General features: G+C 49.3%; 2 protein-coding genes across 2 annotated transcripts; one reads left to right on the top strand and one right to left on the bottom strand.

Annotated features, from left to right (window-relative positions):
* Window positions 1-13,820: 13,820 nt before the first annotated feature.
* On the bottom strand, window positions 13,821-18,226 carry EV420DRAFT_1623533 (uncharacterized protein; the record flags this gene model as incomplete). Its single annotated transcript, XM_060475949.1, has 16 exons — window positions 13,821-13,865; window positions 13,925-14,229; window positions 14,283-14,342; window positions 15,995-16,237; window positions 16,287-16,417; window positions 16,469-16,507; window positions 16,557-16,577; window positions 16,626-16,686; window positions 16,744-16,789; window positions 16,839-16,923; window positions 17,051-17,090; window positions 17,139-17,211; window positions 17,378-17,826; window positions 17,887-17,995; window positions 18,048-18,115; window positions 18,160-18,226. The coding sequence occupies 16 exons, from the start codon at window positions 18,224-18,226 to the stop codon at window positions 13,821-13,823; spliced, it is 1,842 nt and encodes a 613-aa protein (XP_060322151.1).
* Window positions 18,227-20,375: 2,149 nt separating this feature from the next.
* On the top strand, window positions 20,376-21,618 carry EV420DRAFT_1673726 (lectin; the record flags this gene model as incomplete). Its single annotated transcript, XM_060479126.1, has 4 exons — window positions 20,376-20,436; window positions 20,487-20,715; window positions 20,766-21,138; window positions 21,193-21,618. Coding segments are annotated over exons 1-4 (1,056 nt in total), but the record flags the coding sequence as incomplete, so codon positions are not given.
* Window positions 21,619-22,506: the final 888 nt, after the last annotated feature.

Raw genomic sequence — 22,506 nt, 5'->3', positions numbered from 1 at the left:
GGGTGCTTCATCGGTTCTACCACGCTCATTATTTTTACTTACCAATGAAATTTTCGAAAACGGTAACATCGACTTGTAAGGATTATATATTCATAAGCCTTTTCAAGCTTGATAATACCTCTTGCTCTAGGAGGGACGCGTTATTAATAACCTCGTCAACCTTTGGATAAGACCCATTATTTTTGAGGGATAAAGATCAGAATTTGTACGTCTCCGTTCCATTTAGGAAGATGATAAGAAGTTGAAGTCCATGGTAATTATTTACCCAGAGCTGCTGTTCTGTGCATTTGAACTGTCAGCCCCACAGTATCCTTTGATATTTGAACTATACTTATCCTATACGAGCTGTATAAAACGACCCGTCCGCTCTTGAGGTAGTTCCCAACTCGGAGTTCTGTTCCAAGATGCACTATAAGGGTGAGAGATAGCGAGTACCCTTAACATAGAGCTCACCACAAATTATAGTCGCACTTCTCTTGTCATCATTTGTGTTGCCTGCTGTTACCGGAAGCCTGTTACCGCTCATCGCAGGTGAGATTCTTGGTATATCATAATTCTTTCGTGTATTCTTATGACCAAGCAGATACCAGTGCGGATGCTGCCGTCAACTTAACTTCGAACATATCATTGTTGAGGCGCGCTATTGTGCCGACTATCGACTTTGAAGACTCGAATTGGATCTGGACGGGAGAGCAAGCCATCGGTGTTCGTCCATTCCGTAAAACAATCCCCTCTTCAAACGGGACTTCCCCAGTTTGTTCCACTATCATAATTTCTAGGCGAGTTTTCCCTCATGAAGTGAATACTTGATGTATTCATCAGTACATCCAGTGAAGACCCATACTCCATCGTTGTGAACGGAGCCGAGATTGGGAGTGGGAGCGGTTCCAACAGCTCAGCCGTCTACACAGCTGGTTTGAACTCTGGCGCTACCAACGTTTTTGCCATCGCCGTGAATAGCACCGGAGGAGATTCCAGCTTCATCGCCACCATTCTCGTTGACTACACAGATGGTATGACAGAGACTTTCGTTACCGACTCTACCTGGAAGACACTTCAAGCTGTGCCACTGGGTGGATGGACGAGCTCTAGCTTCAATGATTCAGCATGGATTGAAGCAGTCTCCGAAGCTACTCCTCGGGACATCCTGCCACTCCCTCCTGCTCTGAATATGATGGGAGTCAGCTGGATCCGGACGAACGAGACTGATGGATCCGGGGTTGATCCTATTGGCCACAGGCCCTTCCGAAAGACTGTGGCTCTGCCGTATGGGAAAGCTGCTGTGTGTGGTAAGGTTGTGATTACTGCGTGAGTCTTCTTTTGTCTTCGAGCTTGCTATCTGTTCCGTCTTCTGATCTTGTGTAGGGACGATGCATATACCGTGTATATTAATGGCGATAACGTCGGCAGCAGTGACATCGGTTGGCGGTACATGCAGGCATATTCTGTCCCCATGCTAAATGAAACCGTGGATCCGGTTGTTATTGCCATTGATAGCAACAACATTGAGCCTAGTTTTGCAGGGCTCATCGCAGGCGTACTGCTGGCGTACAACGATGGGACGTCAGAGACTCTGTATATGGATGATTCGTGGAAGACTTTGACTGAACCTACCCCAGATGGTTTTGAGGCAATAGGTTTAGACGATAGCACTTGGATTAATGCGACAGAATTCATCCATTCTGATGCGGAGACTGTTGTTGTGCTGTTGGCTTAGGCTGTTTCATTGACCTCCCCTTCTTCTTTCTGAAGCTTGCGATTGAGTATGCTACAAATATATACCCTTATCTGTTATGTTGTTTTGATTGTCATTGTGGTCGCCGTTGTCTGTTGTACACCGATCTATAAAATCACCAATTTACAATGATCCGTCGTTTTATGCCAGAGTCAGGATTGACTGTGGCCACCTCACGGCATAATTTTACTACTCAGGTGCTCACAATATAGATGCCATGACACGGTGTTAGCCGGTTCGATAACGATTAGCAAATGTGAACTAGATCGTGACCGCGATCTACCCTTAATCGGATGAACCTTCAGGATTTGCCGTTTCCCTTCTTACCGCAACCACCATGACCAGCTGCACGCCAACTTCTATCTCGACCTCCGCCTGGCTCTCGTATAGGAATGGCATATAGCTGCATCTAGACTAGTGGCAGTCTCCCTGCCAGTGACCGTTATCCTTACATGCAAGACAGGATCAGAATTCGCCAGTCATATGGACCATGTATTCTGCTACATAGACTTCAACTTCGACCAGGAATGGCACTCAAGAAAAGCGATATCGCCACCACTAGTATGTGGAAATGGTACCGCACAAACCATGAGGTGTTGATGAAGAGGCTGAAGTGGACAACTAGATGACGGAGGAGAGTATTGGTGCACTGGCCTTGAATTGTCTGCCTGGTATAAGGTGCTTTTCTCTTTCGTTCATTCCTCTTTCGTTGTACTGATGCATTCATCTTATCCAAGCAAGACGCTGTACATCCTTTCAAGTTTCGAGAACCATTCGTATGCATCATTTATCACATGCTCTGACTTGGCTAATGCTAACACTAGGATTGTTGCATATAACGAAGCCTAGGGCTGCTACTTTACTTTCAATATCTCCTTATCCAGTAGCTTGTTTGGACTAGATGTCGCTCTCCTTCCCTTCAAGTTGCTCAGCTGATACACTGGCATAACCATCTTGAACATTTGAACACTGACTCCAAAAAATGACAGCACATGAATAGAAACAATTGACTCAGAATCCAACCTTGAATTGTCTGTTCGATGTGTGTTCCAACCTGGCAGTGCTAATGGCTTGGACGCGATTACCTCACATCTAGCATCTTATGCGCCATAATGTGAAACAGGATCGATCAAAGAGCAGACAATTCTTTGGCCTTCTGGTGGTCTCGTCAATCCGTGCTTGGAAGCTCGATGGTATGCATTTATCATTGTGGCTAGGAGATTTATGGAATTCATCTTTAGTATAAAGGGATTCACAACCCTGCTGGGAGTCATCATCGAGCAAAGTTCTACCGCAGTTCTATCGAAGATGTTCTCTAAGGGTGAGAGGTCTTTTTGTGCTTGTAGACCTGACTACATGCTCTATTAGTTTTGCTCCTCTTACCCGCTCTGTTTGGCATCGTAAACGCAGGACCCAGGGGCAACACTGGTGAAAAGCACTGTATGGCTTGCTGCTCATTGGCTCAATCATTAATATCTAGACGTTTCCTTGGAGCAATCATTAGATGCCCATGCTGTCGCACCCATACTCGACTTTACCCGTTCCACGTGGATCTGGACGGGAGAGCAAATCGGACCATTAGACATCGTGCCTGCAGGCGTGTGACCGTTCCATAAAGCAATCCCTTCCTCGAGCACGAAATGTCCGGTATGCACGACAGTTCTCATCACTTGGTGAGTTTATCCACCAATTGTTTTGATGCACCTGTACTCAATTATACCTAGCGATGATAACTTTTCACTCTTCGTCAATGGAAGAGAAGTTGGATCAGGGGCTTGCCTTCGTTTCAATGCCTCTAACACCACATCATCCTACCCCTATGATGTAATATCCTATGTTTTCACTGTTGGCTTGGATCCAGAAGGCCATAATGATGTCGCGATTGCTGTAAATAACATCGGTGGACCAGCTGGACTTATCGCTACCATCCTCGTGGACTATTCAGATGGTATGACTGAAACCATCATTACCGATACCACGTGGAAGACCTTGAAAGCTGTTCCTCCCGGTGGGTGGACTAGCCCAAGCTACTGTGATTCGGCATGGACTGCTGCAGTATCAGAAGGACCTATGGCAAGCACACCTTTTGGGTCGCCTATCCTTCCTCCCGCTTTGAACATGACCGGGGCTCACTGGATTTGGACGAATGAGAGCATTTCTAGCGGGAATGCTCATCTCGGTCATAGGCCCTTCTGCAAGACCATCACGTTGCCCTATGGGAAAGCCGCTGTCTGCAGGAAGGTCGTTCTCTCTGCGTACGTCTACTCATGCTTTCCTTTGTTCCATCTCATCGTTCTTTCTAGGGACCAATCGTACACCCTATACGTGAATGATGACAACATCGGCAGTGGGACTGGCTGGACGACCATGCAAGCATATTCAATCCCGAAGTTGGATCCGGATGTGAACCTCATCGCTATCAATGGGGCAAACCCTAGACCCGATTACAAGATCTATGTCAGTGCGGGTGTGCTGATTGCGTACAACGACGGGACGTCAGAGATGTATCCCACAGATGGATCGTGGAAGACTTTGAATAGGCTTCCTCCCGCTGGTTTTGAGTGCCGGATGTGGATGATAGCATGCAGGGTAGTGCAACGGTGTACCCCGGTGGCAACGTGACCACCTGTGGGCACATTACTATTCCTAATGCCTTGTTAGCCACTAACTCTTAATCGACTTAGATCAACCAAGGATCGCCACTCACACTTCGGTGGACGATACACTTAGAGGTCAAAGGCGATGGAAAGTGAGTCAGGAGCGAACTTAGATAGTCGCGAAGAAAGGAGCTTTGAGTTAGGTAGATTAAACCTTAGCCGAAGCTGGGGTTTAAACCAGCTGAGGCACTACTTAAATACACGGTGACTAGGCTAAAAATAGTACTGTGGGAACCGTCCGATAGGAATCGCACCATAGAGTAAGCCTGACTATGTAATGAAGGAAAAGAAAAGAAAAGAAAAGAATAAACCGTAACATTACCCCCTCCTCAAGACTCGTTCGTCCTGAATGAGGTTGAACTCTCCCCCGCGGATTCGGTGTCGTAGACGATGTCGTTGTCGTTGCGGTCATCCTCACTATCCCAGTCCCAATTTTCATGGATTCGTTGTAGGTTCTCGATGTTAACTTCCGATTCTTCTTCGTCATGGTCCACGTTTGGCACGTTGGATGGCGAAGAGGGAAAAGAAGAGGAATAAGAGTCTTGTTGGGTGTCGCTGTTATATGACAACCCATCATCGGCCCTTGTTATCTTTCCTTTTATACGTTGGATCTTCGCCTCGTACTCATTGACTAACTCCTCGGCGTTAGCCATGTTTGAACGTTTGACCCAAGAGTTTTCCTCCATCGGGTAACCTTTCCACTTCACCAGGTATTCGGTTATTGTGCGACGAGTCCTTCCCCGACTGATTATTTTGTCTCGTTGTTCGACTATTTCTTCGATTTCGTATTCTTCTTCGTCATCGATCAGTTCAGGGGGTGGTCGTTCTGGCCGCGGTTGATTGGGAAACAAAGGAGGAGAGTATGGAGTGAGCAGAGATTCATTGAATCAATTATGGATCTTCCATCGTGCGGGTAGTTCCAATTCGTACACTGAGATTCCTTTCTTGGCGGTGATGGTGAACGGGCCGACTCGTTGATCTCCCAATTTCTTGGTGGGTCGTGGGAGATGAAGGTTGGTCGTGTCGAGCCACACCTTGTCCCCAACACGATATTCTATGGCCGCACTTTTGTGCTTGTCATATGCCTTCTTCATCGACTCTGCCACCTTTTCCAGAGACGCTTTTGTTTCCCTCTGTGCCTTCTCTATTTCTGCTACCAATTTTGCTGCCGCTGGAACCGCTGTTGGTTTTTGTTGTGTGGTGATGACCTGGCTGTCTCTTCCGAATACTACCTTATATGGGGAGTATCCGGTTGACGAATGCTGGCGATTATTGTGGGTGAAGGCTGCTAAGGGCAGCCATTTGCTCCAATCGTCTTGTCGGTCACTGACGAACATTTTCAGGTATTTTTCAATTTCTTGATTGACCCTTTCTGTTTGTCTGTCTGTCTGTGGGTGATAGGCGGTAGAGGGGTTTCCTTCGACGTGAATGAGGGTGTAGAATTCTTTCATGAATCTGGATACAAAGACTGAGCCGCGGTCCGAGATGACCTTTTCAGGCATCACTCTGTAGGGTATGTAGACATAATCCCTCAGGATTTTGGCGAAGCCGAGGGAGGTGAGTTCTTCGGTGCACGCAATGGGAATGATCGTCTGGAGAAGCGATCGACGATAACTAGGATGGAGTCAAACCCCTTGGAATTCGGCAACTTGGTGATCATGTCTACCGAAATATGGGTCCAAGGGCGAGTCGGGACCTCATTGGGGTGTAGAGGAGCCCTTTTTGGGTGACGATCTGCCTTGGTTCGTTGGCAGACATCGCATCCCTTTACGTAGGCCTCCACATCTCGGTGCATTCGTGGCCACCAGTAGTCTCGCAGCACCAATTCCTTGGTCTTCTCGATGCCAGGGTGTCCGGCAGTAATATGATTGTGTTTGAGGGCGATGATCTGCCTGCGAAGTTCGCGGCTTACAGGCACATAGATACGTCCGTCATACCACAACATGTCTTGGTTGCGAGATACCCCCTTTTCATGGTTTAGGGAGTCCGAAATCCCTCTATCCCAGCGTCGAGGATCATGAGTAGCAGCCTTGATCTTTTCATGTAGCTCCTCCGTGGTGGGCATTATTAGGGCCCTAAAATGCTCCGCTTTAAGGACTACGATGTTGTGGTTATCCTCCTTTCCTTGATCGTGATCGGCCCTCCGAGATAGAAGGTCCGCCTTGCAGTTTTGCGCCCCCGGCTTATGATGTAAGGTGAATTGATATTCCGCCAACTCCGTCACCCATCGGGCTTGCCTTCGGTTGAGCTTCTGGGGCTTGTGGAAGTATTGGAGGTTGGAATGGTCTGTCCATATTTCGAAGTCCTCCCTCGCTCCCATGAGGTACTGGCGCCATTCTTCGAGGGCGATCATTATGGCCAAGAGTTCCTTGTCGTAGATTTCATAATTCCTTTCGGTGACCGAGAGGGCTTTAGAAAGGAAGGCTATGGGCCGCCACTTCTCCGCTTGCCATTGGGACAGCACCGCCCCTACGGCCCCTTCACTTGAATCTGCCTCTACTCAGAATTGCCCTTCATCCAAAGGGATGGCCAACACTACATCTTCACGGAACAACTCCTTGAGCTTCTCAAACGCTCTCTGCTGGGCCTCCCCCCACTTCCAGTCCTGCTTGCCGGTGAGGGAAGTCAACGGTTTAACATGTTTACTGTAATCCCGGATAAACCGCCGGTAAAAGTTGCAAAACCCGAGGAAAGACTGTAACTCCTGTTTCTTTCCGGGGGTCGGCCAGTCCAGGAGACCCGCAATTTTGACGGGGTCCATGCGGATCCTCCCTTCGCTAATGATGACTCCCAGGTATTCGGTCTCTTCCACCTCGAACTCGCACTTCTCTGCCTTGAGAAACAACTTGTTTTCTCGTAGGATCTGGAGTACCCTTCGCACAATTCGTTTGTGCTCGGCCTTGGTCTTGGACGCGATGAGGATGTCGTCCAGGTATACCGATACTTCTCCTGCTGCGATAAGGTCTTTGAAGATGTCGTTCATCATCCATTGAAACGTGGCGGGAGAGTTGGTGAGTCCGAAGAACATTACTAGAGGTTCGTAGAGCCCGCGGTTGGTCCGGAACGCCGCTTTCCACTCGTCCCCCTGCTTAATCCGCACGTTATTATATCCCCACCATACATCCAGTTTGGTAAAGTACTTGGCCTTTTTCAGCCTATCCATCAGTTCTCCGATAAGCGGTAACGGGTAACAGTTCTTGATAGTCATCTCGTTAAGCTTTCGGTAATCTTGTACGGGGTGCAGCTTCCCGTCTTTCTTTTTTATGAAGAAAAATGGGGAGGCCATGGGGGATTTGGATGCTTGTATGCGGCCAGTAGACAGGTTCTCGTCGAGGAACCTATCTAGTTCCTCTTGTTCTGTGGGATTGAGGGGATAGACCTTGCAGTCCAGGTTGGTGCTAGCATTGGGGATTAGCTCGATGGTGTGATCCCAGGGTTTGCGTGGGGGCAGCTCGTTGAAGCTTTCTTTGGCGAATACGTCTTCGAATTCACGGTATTCCTCGGGTACAATTTCTTCGAACGTTTTAGTGGTCTTTTTCGCGTTGGCCTGGGCTGCCAGTTCATTGGCTTTGGTCCCCATAGCTCGCACATGAAAGGCTTCCTCAAAGTCGACGACGAGGATGGTGTCTCCTTCCTCATACTCTTCCCATCATGCCGAGGGGTCAGTGTCGGGGAGGGAAAACGGGATTTTCCGGCAAGCACAGCAGGCTAAGGTGACGGCCCCGGTGTTCCAGTCTATTAACGGGTTGTGACGCTGTAGCCAATCATGGCCGAGGAAGAGAGGAGTGGAGCCCAAATCGACCACGGCTAGGTCGATTCGTTCCACGTGGTCCCCAATTCGTAGTCTGACCTCGGCGTATTCCATTATGTCTCCCCCTTTATTCCTGGTGCCGTCGGCATTGTAAACCGGAACAGGTCGAGCTGCTCTTTTGAGGTTGAGGTCGTGCGCCTGGGCCCAGGCACGATCAATCGAGCTGCCTGTGGCTCCGCTGTCGACTAAGGCACTCAGGGCATGGGTCTCCCTCGTATCCAAAGTTTCCAACTGTACTTTTATCGACACATTTCGTCCTTTTCTCCCTCGTATGTACATCGGGGGCTTCTGCAAATCCTCCATCCATTGCCACTTCTCCCTTGCTTGGGCGGCTGTCTCCGTCTGCTCTTCCAATTGGTGGCATAGGCGATCCGTCACCTCCCCCCTTCGTCGTGGGTGTACCCACCCGTTAAGGACGGCGCGTGCTGCGGCGTCTCCCCTCGCGATGCGCAAGGCCCGACGGGTCCACAGTATACCATGGGGTTCGTAATACATGTCGGGAATGACCTTTTGGTCGTTGGGGGTCGCGGTGAGAGAGGGAGCGATTGAGGGGGTCCCCTTTGGCGCCATGGTCGGGATGTCGGACCGGAGGTAGGCTTCTTCATCTTCCACCTCTTCTAATAAAACCGAAGGAGTCTTGCCTCGAGGTGGCATTTGGTCACCGGGCCGAAGAGGGCCCCTCAGCGGCACTTGGTCACCTTCCGTCGAGTTGGGGGAGGAGGGCTCGCTGCCCTGTGTTCAGCCCTGGCCAAGGGCGCTTGTGCACGGCGTTGTAACCTCCCCTTTTGTTCCGTGCTTACCGCTCTTCCTAGCCCCGGCGGTACTTCGGGTAACCCTTCATGGGGGCACACATATTGGCTCGCCCGCCGGGTCCTCACTGTTTGCCGTTTGGGTGGCTACTGGGTGAGGGTGGTCCTTAGGGTTCCTCGCCTCAGCTGCTTTTCCAACGCTTCCTGCCAGAACAGATGGTGTAGCCGCAGGCCCGACAGGCTGGGTTGTCGGCCTTTCTCCCTCTCCGGGGTGACCTCCCCATGTCTGGGGTGCAGTCGGACTCGTACCTAGGGGGCTCTGCCCTTGAGGGGCTTTCCCTGTGCGGTCGAGCGGGGGTTCCTGAGCTCGGACAGCCCCTCGGGGTTCAGTACTGAATGCAGACTGCGTAGAGTGGCGGAAATCCCCTCCTACGCCGTGGCGATTTTGCGATTCTTCATTCTTAGTTTCTTCTACGGGTAACGCGGCGAAAAAATTGGTGTATTGATCATACGGGGTACCTACATACGTAGTATAAGTCCGGCTAGAAGTACATGAGCGTGCACCAGATGAAACTAAGTCCTTTGCCGACGCCGTCGAATCGCTTATTTCGACGCCGGCTCGTCTTTTGACGACTTATCGTCCTTGACCTCTTCGACCTTTGTGTCCTTTCCTAATTCCTCCTTTTCTGCCTCGGCGAGTAGCTGTCGTAGTCGTTGAGTGGGGATCTTCTTGCGGGGGGGGGAGTTTAACAGGGAGCCACTTCGATTTGTCTGTTGGGCACTTATGGTCGCGGCTCCATCCGGTGTTTCCGCATTTGAAGCATCGTTTGTCACTCTGCAGCTTATCAATCTCCATCGGCTGCCCGGCACCACCGTATGTCGTCCCCGTGGCATCCTTCTTATCGCCACTTGACCCTTGCCCCCCGCTCTTCTGTGATAGTTGATTGCCTTGACCAGACCCTCCTTGGTTCTGGGAGGACTTACTGCCCAATCCTTGGGCAACTCCGTATCTGTAGTTGGCATCTATCCTTAAGACGCATGCCTTCCATTGGGCATAGGTTGTGGGGCGCTCATTGTCCCCATGCATAACCGTATTTCACACCGTAGGCCTTATCGCTGCTTCGACGGCTTCGAACATCTGCTTTTCATCTCCGAATTCCTCGCACTTGTGAGCCAACCTTTCAAACTTGGCGAAGAACTCCACTGCCGATTTGAAATCCGCCTGGCGAACCTTTTTCCATTCTTGCTTCCATATGGCCAACTCGGCTACTTTGCGGAACTGCACGGTTAAGTCCCGAGAGAATTCTTCCCAGGTGGGAAATCTCCAGTGTCTGTGCGGGTCTCGGTAGCGGTAGTACTGGTCGCCCCACCATTGTTGCACTTCGCCCCGTAGGTACCCCATCGCGAAGGTAATCCGATAGGGGTTTTGTCCTTGGTCGTTCATAGTGTAATACATAGGGAAGACCTGGAAGTATGCCTCGCAATGATGAAGGAAGCGATTAATGTCCGATGAAACTCCGGTGAAGTATTCAGGCTGTGTGATCAACTTGGGTTTTACGTCGTTCCACGGGTTGTTGACTGCCCCGGGAGCTAGTTGCCAAGGGGGAATGGGATCGGGCGGCGATGGCGGGACAGGAGGCACTGGTGGGTTGGGCAGACGAGGGAGTGACCGCAGGCGAGGATTGTCCCCGGGTGGGGGATATGGCCCGAAGTTTGCGGGGACTTTAGGTGGCCCCGAAGGCAGTATTGGGGGTACGGTGGATCCCTTCCCTTTGTTGGCATGGGAGGGTCCTGCCCCTTCGTCCGCGTAGCCGTCGTCTAATCCGTCATCATCCCCTCCTCCTCCAGCGACGAACTTCATGGTTTCGAGCGGGTGAGGCATCGGTTGGGGTCGTCGATACGGCTCACATCCCGGTTGAGGGATCTCGGGTTGAACCCGGTTCCAGATGAGGGCCGCTCGGTGCCAAGTCTCCACCTCCAGTATATTTTTCATTAAGTACACGTCTCCCATGTACTTTGCGTGTCGATAATCCTCCCCCGCCTCCGTAAGGAGCCACTGTGGGTCCTTCTCCATGTCCTCCATCATTATTTCGTACAATCCATGCCAAGGGAGGATTTCAAAGATTGTGGGGATCGGAGGTATCTGGTCCAGGAGGACCGTCCTCACCGCGTCCATCACCGTCTTCTCCAGGCTGCTGTTCGGTGGATGACTGGGCATCCTCTGCCTCCTTCCTCTCTCGGGCGAGGCGGTCGATTTCTCGGTTCCTCCTCCATCGTCCAATGTCGGAATCCGGATCGTTGATCTCTGCCTCGTAGGAGTTCCAGGCTCTCCTTCGCGCCTCCAGGTCAGTTCCTGCTCGCTGGACAGCTCCTGAATATCGTAGGGCTGCGGTGCCCATTCTTCGCTGGACTTCGGCGGGGGTTGCGTCGGGTTTGAGGGGTAAGTCCCAGAGGCCGTTGGGTCCGTGGAGGGCGTCGATCTCGGCTCTGTGGATGCGTGCATCATCTGCTCTTGCTCGGTCCATTCGGGCCTGGACTTCTGGGGCGAGCCGGGCATCTCGAGGGAGTCGGAGGGACTCGATGAGCGTGTGGTAAAGAAGGGGCCACGGACGCTGGGTGATAGGGACGGGGTCGGTGAATGCCCGACCTGCGACTGACGGGGTAAAACTGGGGACTCCGGAGAGGTCCCCGGCTCCGGCAACTGTTCCAAGCTCCTCCTCATTGTAGTCAGGGAACTTGCTCCAGAGCTCCCGATCCGTTGGCTTGTGCGTGGTGACGGCGGGGACCGGCATGGGGTCAGCTGGAGGGGCGGGATCTGCCCCTGTCCCGTGGGTCGGGACTCCGGCCAGAGGAGTCTCTTCCCTTGGGTCGGCATAGACCCAACTGGTACTGGGGTACCAGGCGACTGGCTCCCCGCGGTCTGGAGGCCAGGAAGTTGGAACGGTCCTTGTTCCATTTGGATGGGTGGTAGTCGCGGCGGAGGCCCCAAGGGCAAGCTCTCTGGAATCTTCGCTGAAATCATCCCTGCGCCCTCAGGACGCTGCAAGCCTTGCCCGGTCCCTCGCGTCGTCCGAGGCGATCCTTCTTCCTCGAACTTGCTCCCATGTACTTCCTCCGTAATATCCCCCTTCGCGGTCGATGGGGCGGACTCCAGAATCGTCCTCATCCCCCTCGTTCTCCGTGAGGAGGCCGTCGAGGAGGTCTGCGAGACGGATTCTTTCGAGCTCGGTGAGCTCATCCCCTTCGTACTCGGTATCGACATCCTCTTCTTCGCCCGGCTCCATATGCCCTCCTTCTTCTCCTGACTCGCTTGCGACTGGAGACTGAGCGAAGAGGCCTGGTACGGGCGAGTCTCCTCGGTCAAGGAGTACCCCCCAGGTATCGGTGATGTCGATGGACTCGGCGGATGCGCTTCTGTAGGAGTCGGTGCTCGACTCGTAGGTTCCTGAGCTGGATCGCGACGATCCGTAGAGGGACTCTCCAGGTCCTCTGGGTGTGATGGGTCGGCCATCGTGAAGGGTTTGTTGAGAGGCCGGGGGAATGTCGATTATTTGCAGTGGGTATGCGGGCGTTGTTGGAACGTAATGGAAGGGTAGCTGCGCCCTGAGGTTTTGTTGCCTCTGGCAGCACCGACGTATCTGGAGTAAGGAGATGAACAAGAAAAAGACGATAAAAACGGCAGAGATTGTGGGAATGGCGTCGGATAAGGGCATCCGTTCGTGGGCTTATTTTGTCAAAGGTCTGACAGTTACGGTTGACCATACGACTGACAGGGCTAGTATAGTGAGAGCTGCGAGTACGGCGATTATCAGGTTAAGGTCAGTTTCATAGGTGGAACTGGTCATTAACTCGATGTTGTCGATCAGGAACGGGTCTGTCAATATTAACAGAATAACTGCTAGTAATGACGCGATTTTTAGGGATATATGAACGGGGTTCGTATTGGTTCAGATCTGCAGGTACCCCACGTAGAGTACCAGAAGTGAAGCGGCTAGCACTATGGCCGTGGTGTAGACTTGGATCACAAACACAATCAGGACGACGATAAAGAGGGTGAAGATTGGATCCGGTAGTATTATGGGTAAGACCCAAAAGACTACTGCCACAATCACGAGTGTCGGATGAATGTTGGGCAGCGTTTGTGCGGCGCTGGGCAACGTAGGGCGAGCTTCGGCTAAATGTTAGCCACTAACTCTTAATTGACTTAGATCAACCAAGGATCGCCACTCGCACTTCAGTGGATGATACACTTAGAGGTCAAAGGCGATGGAAAGTGAGTCAGGAGCGAACTTAGATAGTCGCGAAGAAAGGAGCTTTGAGTTAGGTAGATTAAACCTTAGCCGAAGCTAGGGTTTAAACCAGCTGAGGCACTACTTAAATACACGGTGACTAGGCTAAAAATAGTACTGTGGGAACCATCCGATAGGAATTGCACCATAGAGTAAGCCTGACTATGTAATGAAGGAAAAGAAAAGAAATGAAATGAATAAACCATAACATGCCTGAGGTGATTTTTTCCCAGTTGCGATGTGTTTCGTTTGTTCCTTAATCTTCACTTCTCGCATTTGTACTTGGTTGATCTTTCTGATATGCTTTAGTTACCTTGTTTTGCCCCTTTGCTACGGCTAGTAGGCTCTATCAAATCAGTTTTTCTTAATTTTGGTCATTGGGTGTAAACTGTCTGGTCAAAATTGAGGACCCAGTCCATCGACAAAAGTCGTATGACTTTAACTTGTTTAAGTGAACCTGCTCCGGAATTGAGATATGCGCTCTCTAATCCGATTATCAGTCGCCTGGCATGATGAGATGTACGTGAGGTTGAATGTCGTCTAGGAGTGCTACTGAGCATACCCCAATAAGATGCCCCGCTAAGAACTGAAAACCGGGAACTCGCTAATCCTCAACTTGGTCGACTGCCCAAAAATAAATAATCAGTACGTTACCTGATACAACACAAGACAAAAACTCCCACCCCATAAGGTTTAAGCACAATAGTCTCAACACTCCCAATACATCTCAGTTTCGTTGGGGGAACATTAACGAATGTAGCCCCTGCGAGTCCCCACTCAATCGAGCACGCTGATACAGTAATTGAACCAGGTGGTGATCCCTTGTCAAAGATTGGCGAAGGGAGAACGCCATCAGCTGGGGAGGCATAGACGTATTGAGCTGTAGATGGGTCGATAGCGTAGGCCCATGGTGAAGTGGCCTCAAACTCATAGTCAGAGGCGCGGGGCTCAATGGTGTTTGCTTTGATAATCGTTTTGTTGAAGGTTACTAGTTACACCACTGTTAGGTTGGGGGCACGAATAGAGAAGAAAATGACTCACCATTGAGTGCATAGTGAAGGGGACCTCGGTGAAGAGCAACAGCACCATGGAGACGACTTTCTGTAGACAGGTTCGATGGGACAGCTTTAGTGGCATCACATTGAAGAGGCTGGCTGTGGGCACCTGTGGAATAGTGAGCGGGCTAAAGGGCGAACCTCAAAAACCCACACACACACTCACACAACTACACAAACTACAATCACCCTCATAAGTTCTAGGGGGAGCGATTATTTCTAATGCGATCCAACTATACTTCAATATCTCAAAGAGTTTCTCTTATTCTCAGCGCTCTTAGTGAAGCTAAGCTTTCTCTAATGACTTCCTAAGTCTAGGAACTTTTTACAGGAAGGTCGTTCACTGGTGTGACGTGACCTTCAAGGCAGATTTGAGTTATAATACACAAGGGACACTGATCCCAACAGAAACAGAGGTAATACACACCGAAACTTTAGTGAGCTCGCTAAAAGAACACCACAGGCAAGCACTGACTTAGCCTGCTCGCTACACAACTGTATGTAGGGGTTCTCCAACTAACTCCAGCAGGTTATCTCAACTCAAGAACACTTCAGAAGCGCTCGGAAAACAGATTCAGAAATGGAACTTCGACAGAACTGACACGGAACAGACTGAAACAGAACAGAACAGAACAGAACAGAACAGAACAGAACAGATCTCAGATCTCCACTTCAAAACATTCTCCGAACAGACTTATCACACTCAACAGAACAGAAACAGCGTCACTGATTTGTATTCACTCTGACTAAGTTCTCAAAAGTCTTATCAAAAGGGTATCTCATATTTCTCTGAGTGAGCTCGCTAATTCTATGCACAGCTCAAAGTCACAAACTGATCCTTTGTTACAGTACCGCCTTCAACATGTGCACGGAAACTCGGGGGCTCGAAACTTTTCCTCTACCTACTCTAACCAGTCTACTTATACTACAGGGGAATTAGAATTACAAACGTCACGCAGTACCCAGACTCCTACATGCGTAGCACGTTGCCACCGCCGCCTTACTGAGCATCCGAGTCGGACTTCCCAGTTTTAGTCTCATTTCTATAGTGAGCTCGCTAAACGTGTGCCAAGAGGTGCTCTCCCGACACCCGCGGGCTTGTTCTCTAGCAACCGACAGGTCTAGGCACACGGAACTATCAGTTCTGGTGTATGTCATTCAGGACTTCTTTCTTGGATTCACAGAGGCTTCTCGTAGACACGGCAACAAGTGAGTCTTCGAACAATGGGACTCAGAACAATGGAATGCGGGCTCGTGGACTTCGGCCAAAGCCCATTGCCCAAGCTCGTGCCGGTGATATCTGTCAGCTCGCTTAAGGATTTCCCCGGATTTTCAGGTACGGCGCATCACAGTTAGCGAGCGCGCTAAGTGTTCTCAGTGTCAGTGCAATCTTCAAGGTTTTATCTAGCTCCCGCAAGTGTGCTTGTAAGTTAGAGCCTAAGGTATTGGGTATATAGTTTGGCCTTCTCATTACGCATGCCCGTCAGGTACAGTGCTGTGACTAAGTCCTGTTTAGAATCCTGTTGCTTCTTATGCCATAAGTTATATTCCATATCATTGCACCGCATAGCATTAGTGTCGATGCGTAGTTTTAATCCGCTCGCTCACTATTTCTCAGTATGCGTGTAAAACACTCTAGATTGCAAAATTACATGCATAAATAGGCTGCAGTCACAACAACATCATCAGGGAACTTACCAGTGGTTATCTCAGCAGGGAGGTTTAATACAAATTTTGTGGTCCCAGAAGGAATAGTGATTGCGAATAAACTATTACTAGGAGACATTGGTTCGGTCGAGCCTCCGTTCATCGCAATTGTTCCATCAACGACCCAGCTTGATATGCGCACATAGAACGTGAATGCCTTGGATGCAGTGACAATGTATGATAACATATCGCTGAACGGGTATAGTGTATCGACGCTGATGGTCACCGCATTGTCTACAAGGAATGAATACGAGTAAGCCAGATGGATATTGAGGAAACTCACTTCTGGATAGCATTGTAGATGCCTTCAAGGGACCGAGATAAGCCTGGACGAGAGAGGACTGGTCCGCTGTGGTCAGGAATGAATTAGTTATGAATTTCGGATAGCCTTGAGGGTGGTTGACGGTGCAGCATCTGGAGTTTTCTGTCAATACTAAAGAATTTTCAAGAATGCGAACAACTAACAGGTAATAGGGTTCTAATCCAAAGACGTTGGCATACCCACTTCGGTTCTTGTCAGTATTGGAACAAAGAAGAAAACTTCGACACGTACGAGTTTACAGCAAAAGGATCTCTGGAGTATGTAAGTCTTAGAAACTACGCAAAAGAAAATCAAACTGACGGTGTCATGTTCTTCGATGTGATCTGATTCTGCTGTTGGTCATACTGTCTTGCCCACATGTCTAGAGGCAGGTAAGAATACTGTTGCAGATGTATTTGAATCCATCAGGTTCGCTCACCTCCCATTAGCGTTCCGGGTAACGCATTATAAGTGATCCTCTCAACCTAGAATTAAAGTTATAGATTTAAACGAGGAGAAAAGGAACATTCAAACCCTATCCAGGAACTTTGTGTCCCCAATCATCTGGTACAAATATGAACCGCTGAACATAGTCTCCATGACTGTGCATAATTCTGTTCTAAAGAATCGAGGTGATGATGAGCACAATTGTGTATATGAATAAATTAAATACCTACCCCCGTGTGGCCTCCATCCCAGCGAGGTATTCATCTGCTCCATAGATCCCAGACGGTCATCTGTGGTACTCGAACAAGAGATCCCAGCCAGTGGATGCGAGGTCCAAGTCTATCATGTTTCAATGCCAACCAGAGAAACCGGAAAAAACGAAGATACCAGATTGATTATGGGTGAAGCGGTATGTAGCAGGAAGTGCTTTCATGCCCTCTGCGACGTTCACACCATGCCACTGCAGGTAGGATTCATCAACAAAATGAGGAGATTATTTTGTCGCATACAACTTATGCTGTAATCATTTCCGATAGGATTCTCCAGATTCTCCGCAGGCCCACGAGGAAAGTTCTACAAATTAGCAATAAATACCAGAGCAGGGCCTGTTAAGTGACAATACCCACCTCTACTTGAAATACTTCCTCCCATGGCATGCCACTCCACTTGAGCTGGAGCATAGTGTCCAAAAGAAGGTCCTCGTTCCCATTGGGGTGATAGTCATACAGCCACTGGAGGGTAATTACAAAATCTTCCCATCTTGCGTTCGTCCAAACCTCCAAACCCTCTCCCTTTCTAATCATTTCGTTTGCCAGAGGGACGAAATTATGCATGGCGGTAACAACGCGGTCCATAAGCGATGAATTATATTCGACCATTTGGATTGCTCCAAAAAAGAAAGGGTAACGACCCCAGAGGTATCTTGTGCAGTTATTACCTGCCTCGGGTCCGAGCCATCCAGTGGTTTCTTGATGGGTGAGAACATAGTCGAGGAATTGGTATGCCTGTGCTTGTATCTCAGAGTTTGAGGTAAGGACGCCATGAGGCACCATCCCATTGAACCAGTAGCTTCCAGCTAGAGAGAAAATAAATTGATTCAGAAGTGAGTGTGCAGAAGAAGGCCTTCGATTTTTACCTTCTTTGAGGTTGGAATAGGAAGAAAAGCTGCTGATCCAGTCACTGTCCTTGACATAGTTATAAAACTCGTGTAGATGTCCGGCCATACCATTGGTCTGGACGTCAAGCTAAGGAGATAATTCAGAAAGGCTTCAAGTAAGTCAGATGTAAACACTTTACCTGATCGTTCAGCCAACCAAGGGGCCATACCTCACCAAGTGGCAGGGTAAGATATTTCTTTGGAGAGACTGAATTTATGAGACCAATGTCTATGTGTGGAGAAAACACGTACGCTGTGCAACCGCCCCATTTAAGACACTAAAAGTGATACCGGTGCCTAAGATCAGAAGCAAGCACATTGCTAGAGTAGAAAAATGCTCAAGAGACCAAGCAGCTCAATAAGAGACGGGGCAGGGCCAGTTACGTTATCAAAATAGATAGAATATGAACCGTATGCAGGCAAAGAGTTGAAATTATGGTCAAGAGATGAAAGCAGTGAATGCAGGCCTTTCCAAGTTCCCACTGGCAGAGCATGTCGAGGTCAAATCCACTGACAGATCCGACGGCCAACCCAGACAAGAGATGATCAATTATCGTTGCTATACTACTCTACATCAGATGATGGCACTCCCATGCAAACTAAATTATTGAGTTGGGGGGGCTGTGGAGGGACTTTGAATAAGAGTGAAGGAGGTTGGAGGAGGATCTGGAGCCGAACCGGTCCGGTCGGCAAATTGGACTTTGAAGAAAATCAGGCCGATTTCATCCTGCCTTACGTCCCTTTCTCAACTTGTTCGCCAGCCAGGGCTCCACTTTCCTATACAGTTCTCTCTCAAACAATACGACATTTTGAAGGATAGCTCAACTCAATACTCACTCTCAGGCAATAGCAGGTGCTCTCGTCAGTCTGCCAGTTCCATGCAGTGGATGCCCTATAACCATCTTTCTCTAGGTACCATGATAACAGCGTAGTTCTTGAAACAAACCATGAAGTATTGTATTCCAGTACACAACGTATCGATGGCATACAAGTACAAGAATATACTGTGTTATTATCCTCGAACGCATGTACAATGAATCATTGCTCGCCAGCCTGAAGGGATATATTCCTGCAGTAGATCACTTCTTCTGGTGCTCTATCTTGGCCATCTAATTCGGATTCGGGTGTGATGCAGGTATGACTATCAGTATCTATAGAGTCCGATTATTCATTGGGTTACCTCTACCGGACTCTTCTATTTCCTGCCATACGTTCATCACGAACGCGATATGCAGGTCTACATGGATCAAGTGACGTGCCTATTTGCTAATCCCAGAAAGAGTCAGGACACTGTCTTTTACCTCCAATATGCAACCATGAACCACGATGAGGCCCGAAGATAATGATTTCTTCCAAGTATCTTTCCTTGAAGGATTTTCTGAAGCTAACACGGCTAGCTGGGAGCCGTTCTTACTGTAAAAGAGCTGGATAGAGACAGGTTACTGCACTAAACATGCACGGGAGTTTACTCATATACCGTCTTCCTCGCTAAAGCGCTGATATCCAATACTAGTGATTCTGGATCTCCAATGATGATTCAGTTCTTCGACGTTGAAGGCGCTGTTTCAACCAGTGCTGAAGAATTTCTTGGTGCCTCCAACTTCTCATGCAATTCAAGCTGCTCGCACAATCAAACAGCCTAATGCTGTGAATTTGCACGGTTCGCGAACGTAGGACCAGCTACTCCTTCTGACAAGTTAGGCACCTTGCCTGTCAATGGTGGCTTCTCAAACTTTCATTTGCAGTGGGGCAAGCTTTTCCAGGCTTCTTAACTTCGTATTATGATACTAACTGTCCAAAACATAGTCACTCCACATGCTACGCATTTACAAGACGAAATCTATGATCAATGGATATCACTATCAACATTTGTCGAACTCACCAGTCGTTGATGTGGCGTGGCATGCAAGATGCCCTTCTCTAGTCTGCATCTATAGTCAAGGTCATATTATCCTTTTACGAGCGTAAACCCACCAAACAAAGAGAAAAATCCATACATGTCGTTTCGACTACTTTTCTTTTCGCATTATAACTGCATATGACATGCAGAATGATGCTCAGCTAAGGACTCGCCCGCTAGTTGACTATAACTCAATTGTGATCATCGTATTTGCTGTTTGTATGAGCATGGGCACCTGAGCAGGCCATAAGATGCTTCAGACATTGCTCTTACCATTCACCATCTCTATCACAATTCTCATCACGAAAGAGCAGGTGCTGGAGAACCATGATACCAGTCTCACTCGGGATTTTGCGGTTTTTTCGTCCCGTTCGTCGGATCTACAACACATTTCCATGGTTCCTGTCACTGAGAGCTCATCCTTGGTTTTCTTGGCTATTCTTGCGGTATAAAAGGATTCAAGCATCTCTTGGAGAAGCCATCGAGTTCATTTCTACAATGTTCTTCAAGGGTGAGCTCTTATCCATTGGCATCGCAGAGTACGTGACAACTAACTCATTATTATCTAGTCTTACTCCTCTTACCTGCCTTCTTGTCCACCATGGCCGGAAGTGCGCTACCTACATCAGGTCAGATACACCATATACTACTTTCTCTTCCCTATCTTACAGTGATGTAGAAATCTCTGCAGATGCTGCCAGCGATCTCTCTTCCGACGCCTTACTACCCCAACTGTTGGATGCACGCGCCGTCGCACCCATACTCGACTTCAGCAAGTCTAGTTACATCTGGACAGGAGAACAAACAGGGATGGCCCATACTGCACCTGCAGGCATGCGGCCATTCCGTGTGGAGATTCCCTCCTCAGCCATGAAGTGCCCCACTTGCGCGACAATTATCGTAGCTTGGTAGGTTTGCTCCATCACCTCCTCACTTATACTCACACAAGTATGCCTAGCGATGACCAGTGTCCCGTCTATGTCAATGGCCAACAGATCGGTACCGGGAGAGCTCCCCAGCAGGGAGCCGTCGTCTACACTGCTGGTCTAAACCCGGACAGCAAGAACGTCTTTGCCATCGGCATGAGCAACACTGCCGAAGGCTCCGCTGGCCTCATTGCTACAATCCTCGTCGACTACACGGATGGCACAACTGAGACTATCATCAGCAACTCTACATGGAAGACGCTTAAAGGTGTGGCACCCAGTGGATGGACGAGCCCGAGCTTTGATGATTCCACATGGACTGCTGCGGATGTGGAGGGTCCTTCGATGGCTTCACCGTGGGGTGCTCTGGTGCTCCCGCCTGCTATCAATATGACAACTGCAGGGGTGGCTGCAGACGAAGGAGAGTATTTCTAGCGGGAGTGCTCCTCATGGTCATAGGCTCTTCCACAAAGACGTTCACTTCGCCTTATGGGAAATCCGCTGTCTGCGGCAAGATTGTTCTCTCCGTGTATGTCTCATGCTGTTTTCCTTTACTCATGCTCATTGTGCTTGTGGTCTTCCAGGGAAGACTCATACACGCTCTACGTCAATGGTAAAATCGTCAGAACAGGATCAACCTGGAGGGCCATGCAGGCGTATTCCCTCCCACAGTTGGAACCGGACGTGAATGTCGTTGCTGTCGATGGTGCGAATCTCCAAGGAAATACTAGGGTCTGGCTCAGAGTGGGGGTGTTGATTGCGTATAATGATGGGTCGTCAGAGATGTATTTAACAGATGGGACGTGGAAGACTCTGAATGCGCTTCCTCCTGCTGGGTTTGAGCAGCCTGATGCGGATGATAGTGAGTGGGTTGGTGCAACGTTATGGTCGGGCAGCCCTGTTGGTGATGATGCTACTGTTCCCAATGCTTAGCATTCCTCAGATTCATCATTTCCTTGTCCTTCTTTTTTACCTTGTCTGTTTCTCTTTCCTTTTGGCACTACCGTTTGCTTCGTTTGCTTCCTTGTTCTCAGATCTGTGCTTTCACCATTTAACATTGGTTATTCTCCCTTACCCGCCCTGTTTCGCATCGTGACCAGTGCAGACCAGTGTACACGATGACGCGCTGCATGTATTGAGCACCAGACCACCACCACAAGCTTAATCCATCGATGTGGCAAGAGGATTATCATCACGCTCAGATCCTTGCTTGGACACAAATAATAGCGGCCCCAAGAACGCATTCGATAGTGTACATTGATTGATCTTTAACCTTGAAGGTTCTAAGTGATTCTTTTCAGAATTGAGAATAACACAACTTCTGATTCGGCAAGTAGCATCCCTTTTTCTTTCGCTCTACCAAGTGACACTGAACAGGACACAGTCGGGCAGCCATCTTCATCTGGGTTATCTCTCTGCAGCTTGGCTCAGATAGCAAGTATACTATGACTCCTTCGGCTTGAGGCGTAACATGTACCCGACAAAGATGCAAGCACCACATCTCGACGCTTGAAGGATGCATTCGATCTCGTTCCAGGTGTTTAGTCCTTTCCCGACCCTCCAGGCCATCCTATAAGTTACGTTAACGTCCAGGCTTCAGCCATCAAGCGAACTTCAGTTGTTAATCTTCTTCTTAACGTGGGGTGTAGTCATTCTTCGAAGGCCTGCATGCCCTAACAATGCCTTGCACGTCAAGGAAACGCAGGACGCTGGGGCCTATATTTTAGGCCTTTTCTCTGCCTCTTGTACAGTCGTATCTCACGATCCTTGGAG

The sequence above is a fragment of the Desarmillaria tabescens genome (assembly GCF_030435595.1).
Source record: "Desarmillaria tabescens strain CCBAS 213 chromosome Unknown EV420scaffold_133, whole genome shotgun sequence".
Lineage (NCBI taxonomy): Eukaryota > Fungi > Basidiomycota > Agaricomycetes > Agaricales > Physalacriaceae > Desarmillaria > Desarmillaria tabescens.
The sequence above is the reverse complement of the archived record's forward strand: the minus strand, read 5'-3'. Positions and strand labels throughout refer to the sequence as shown.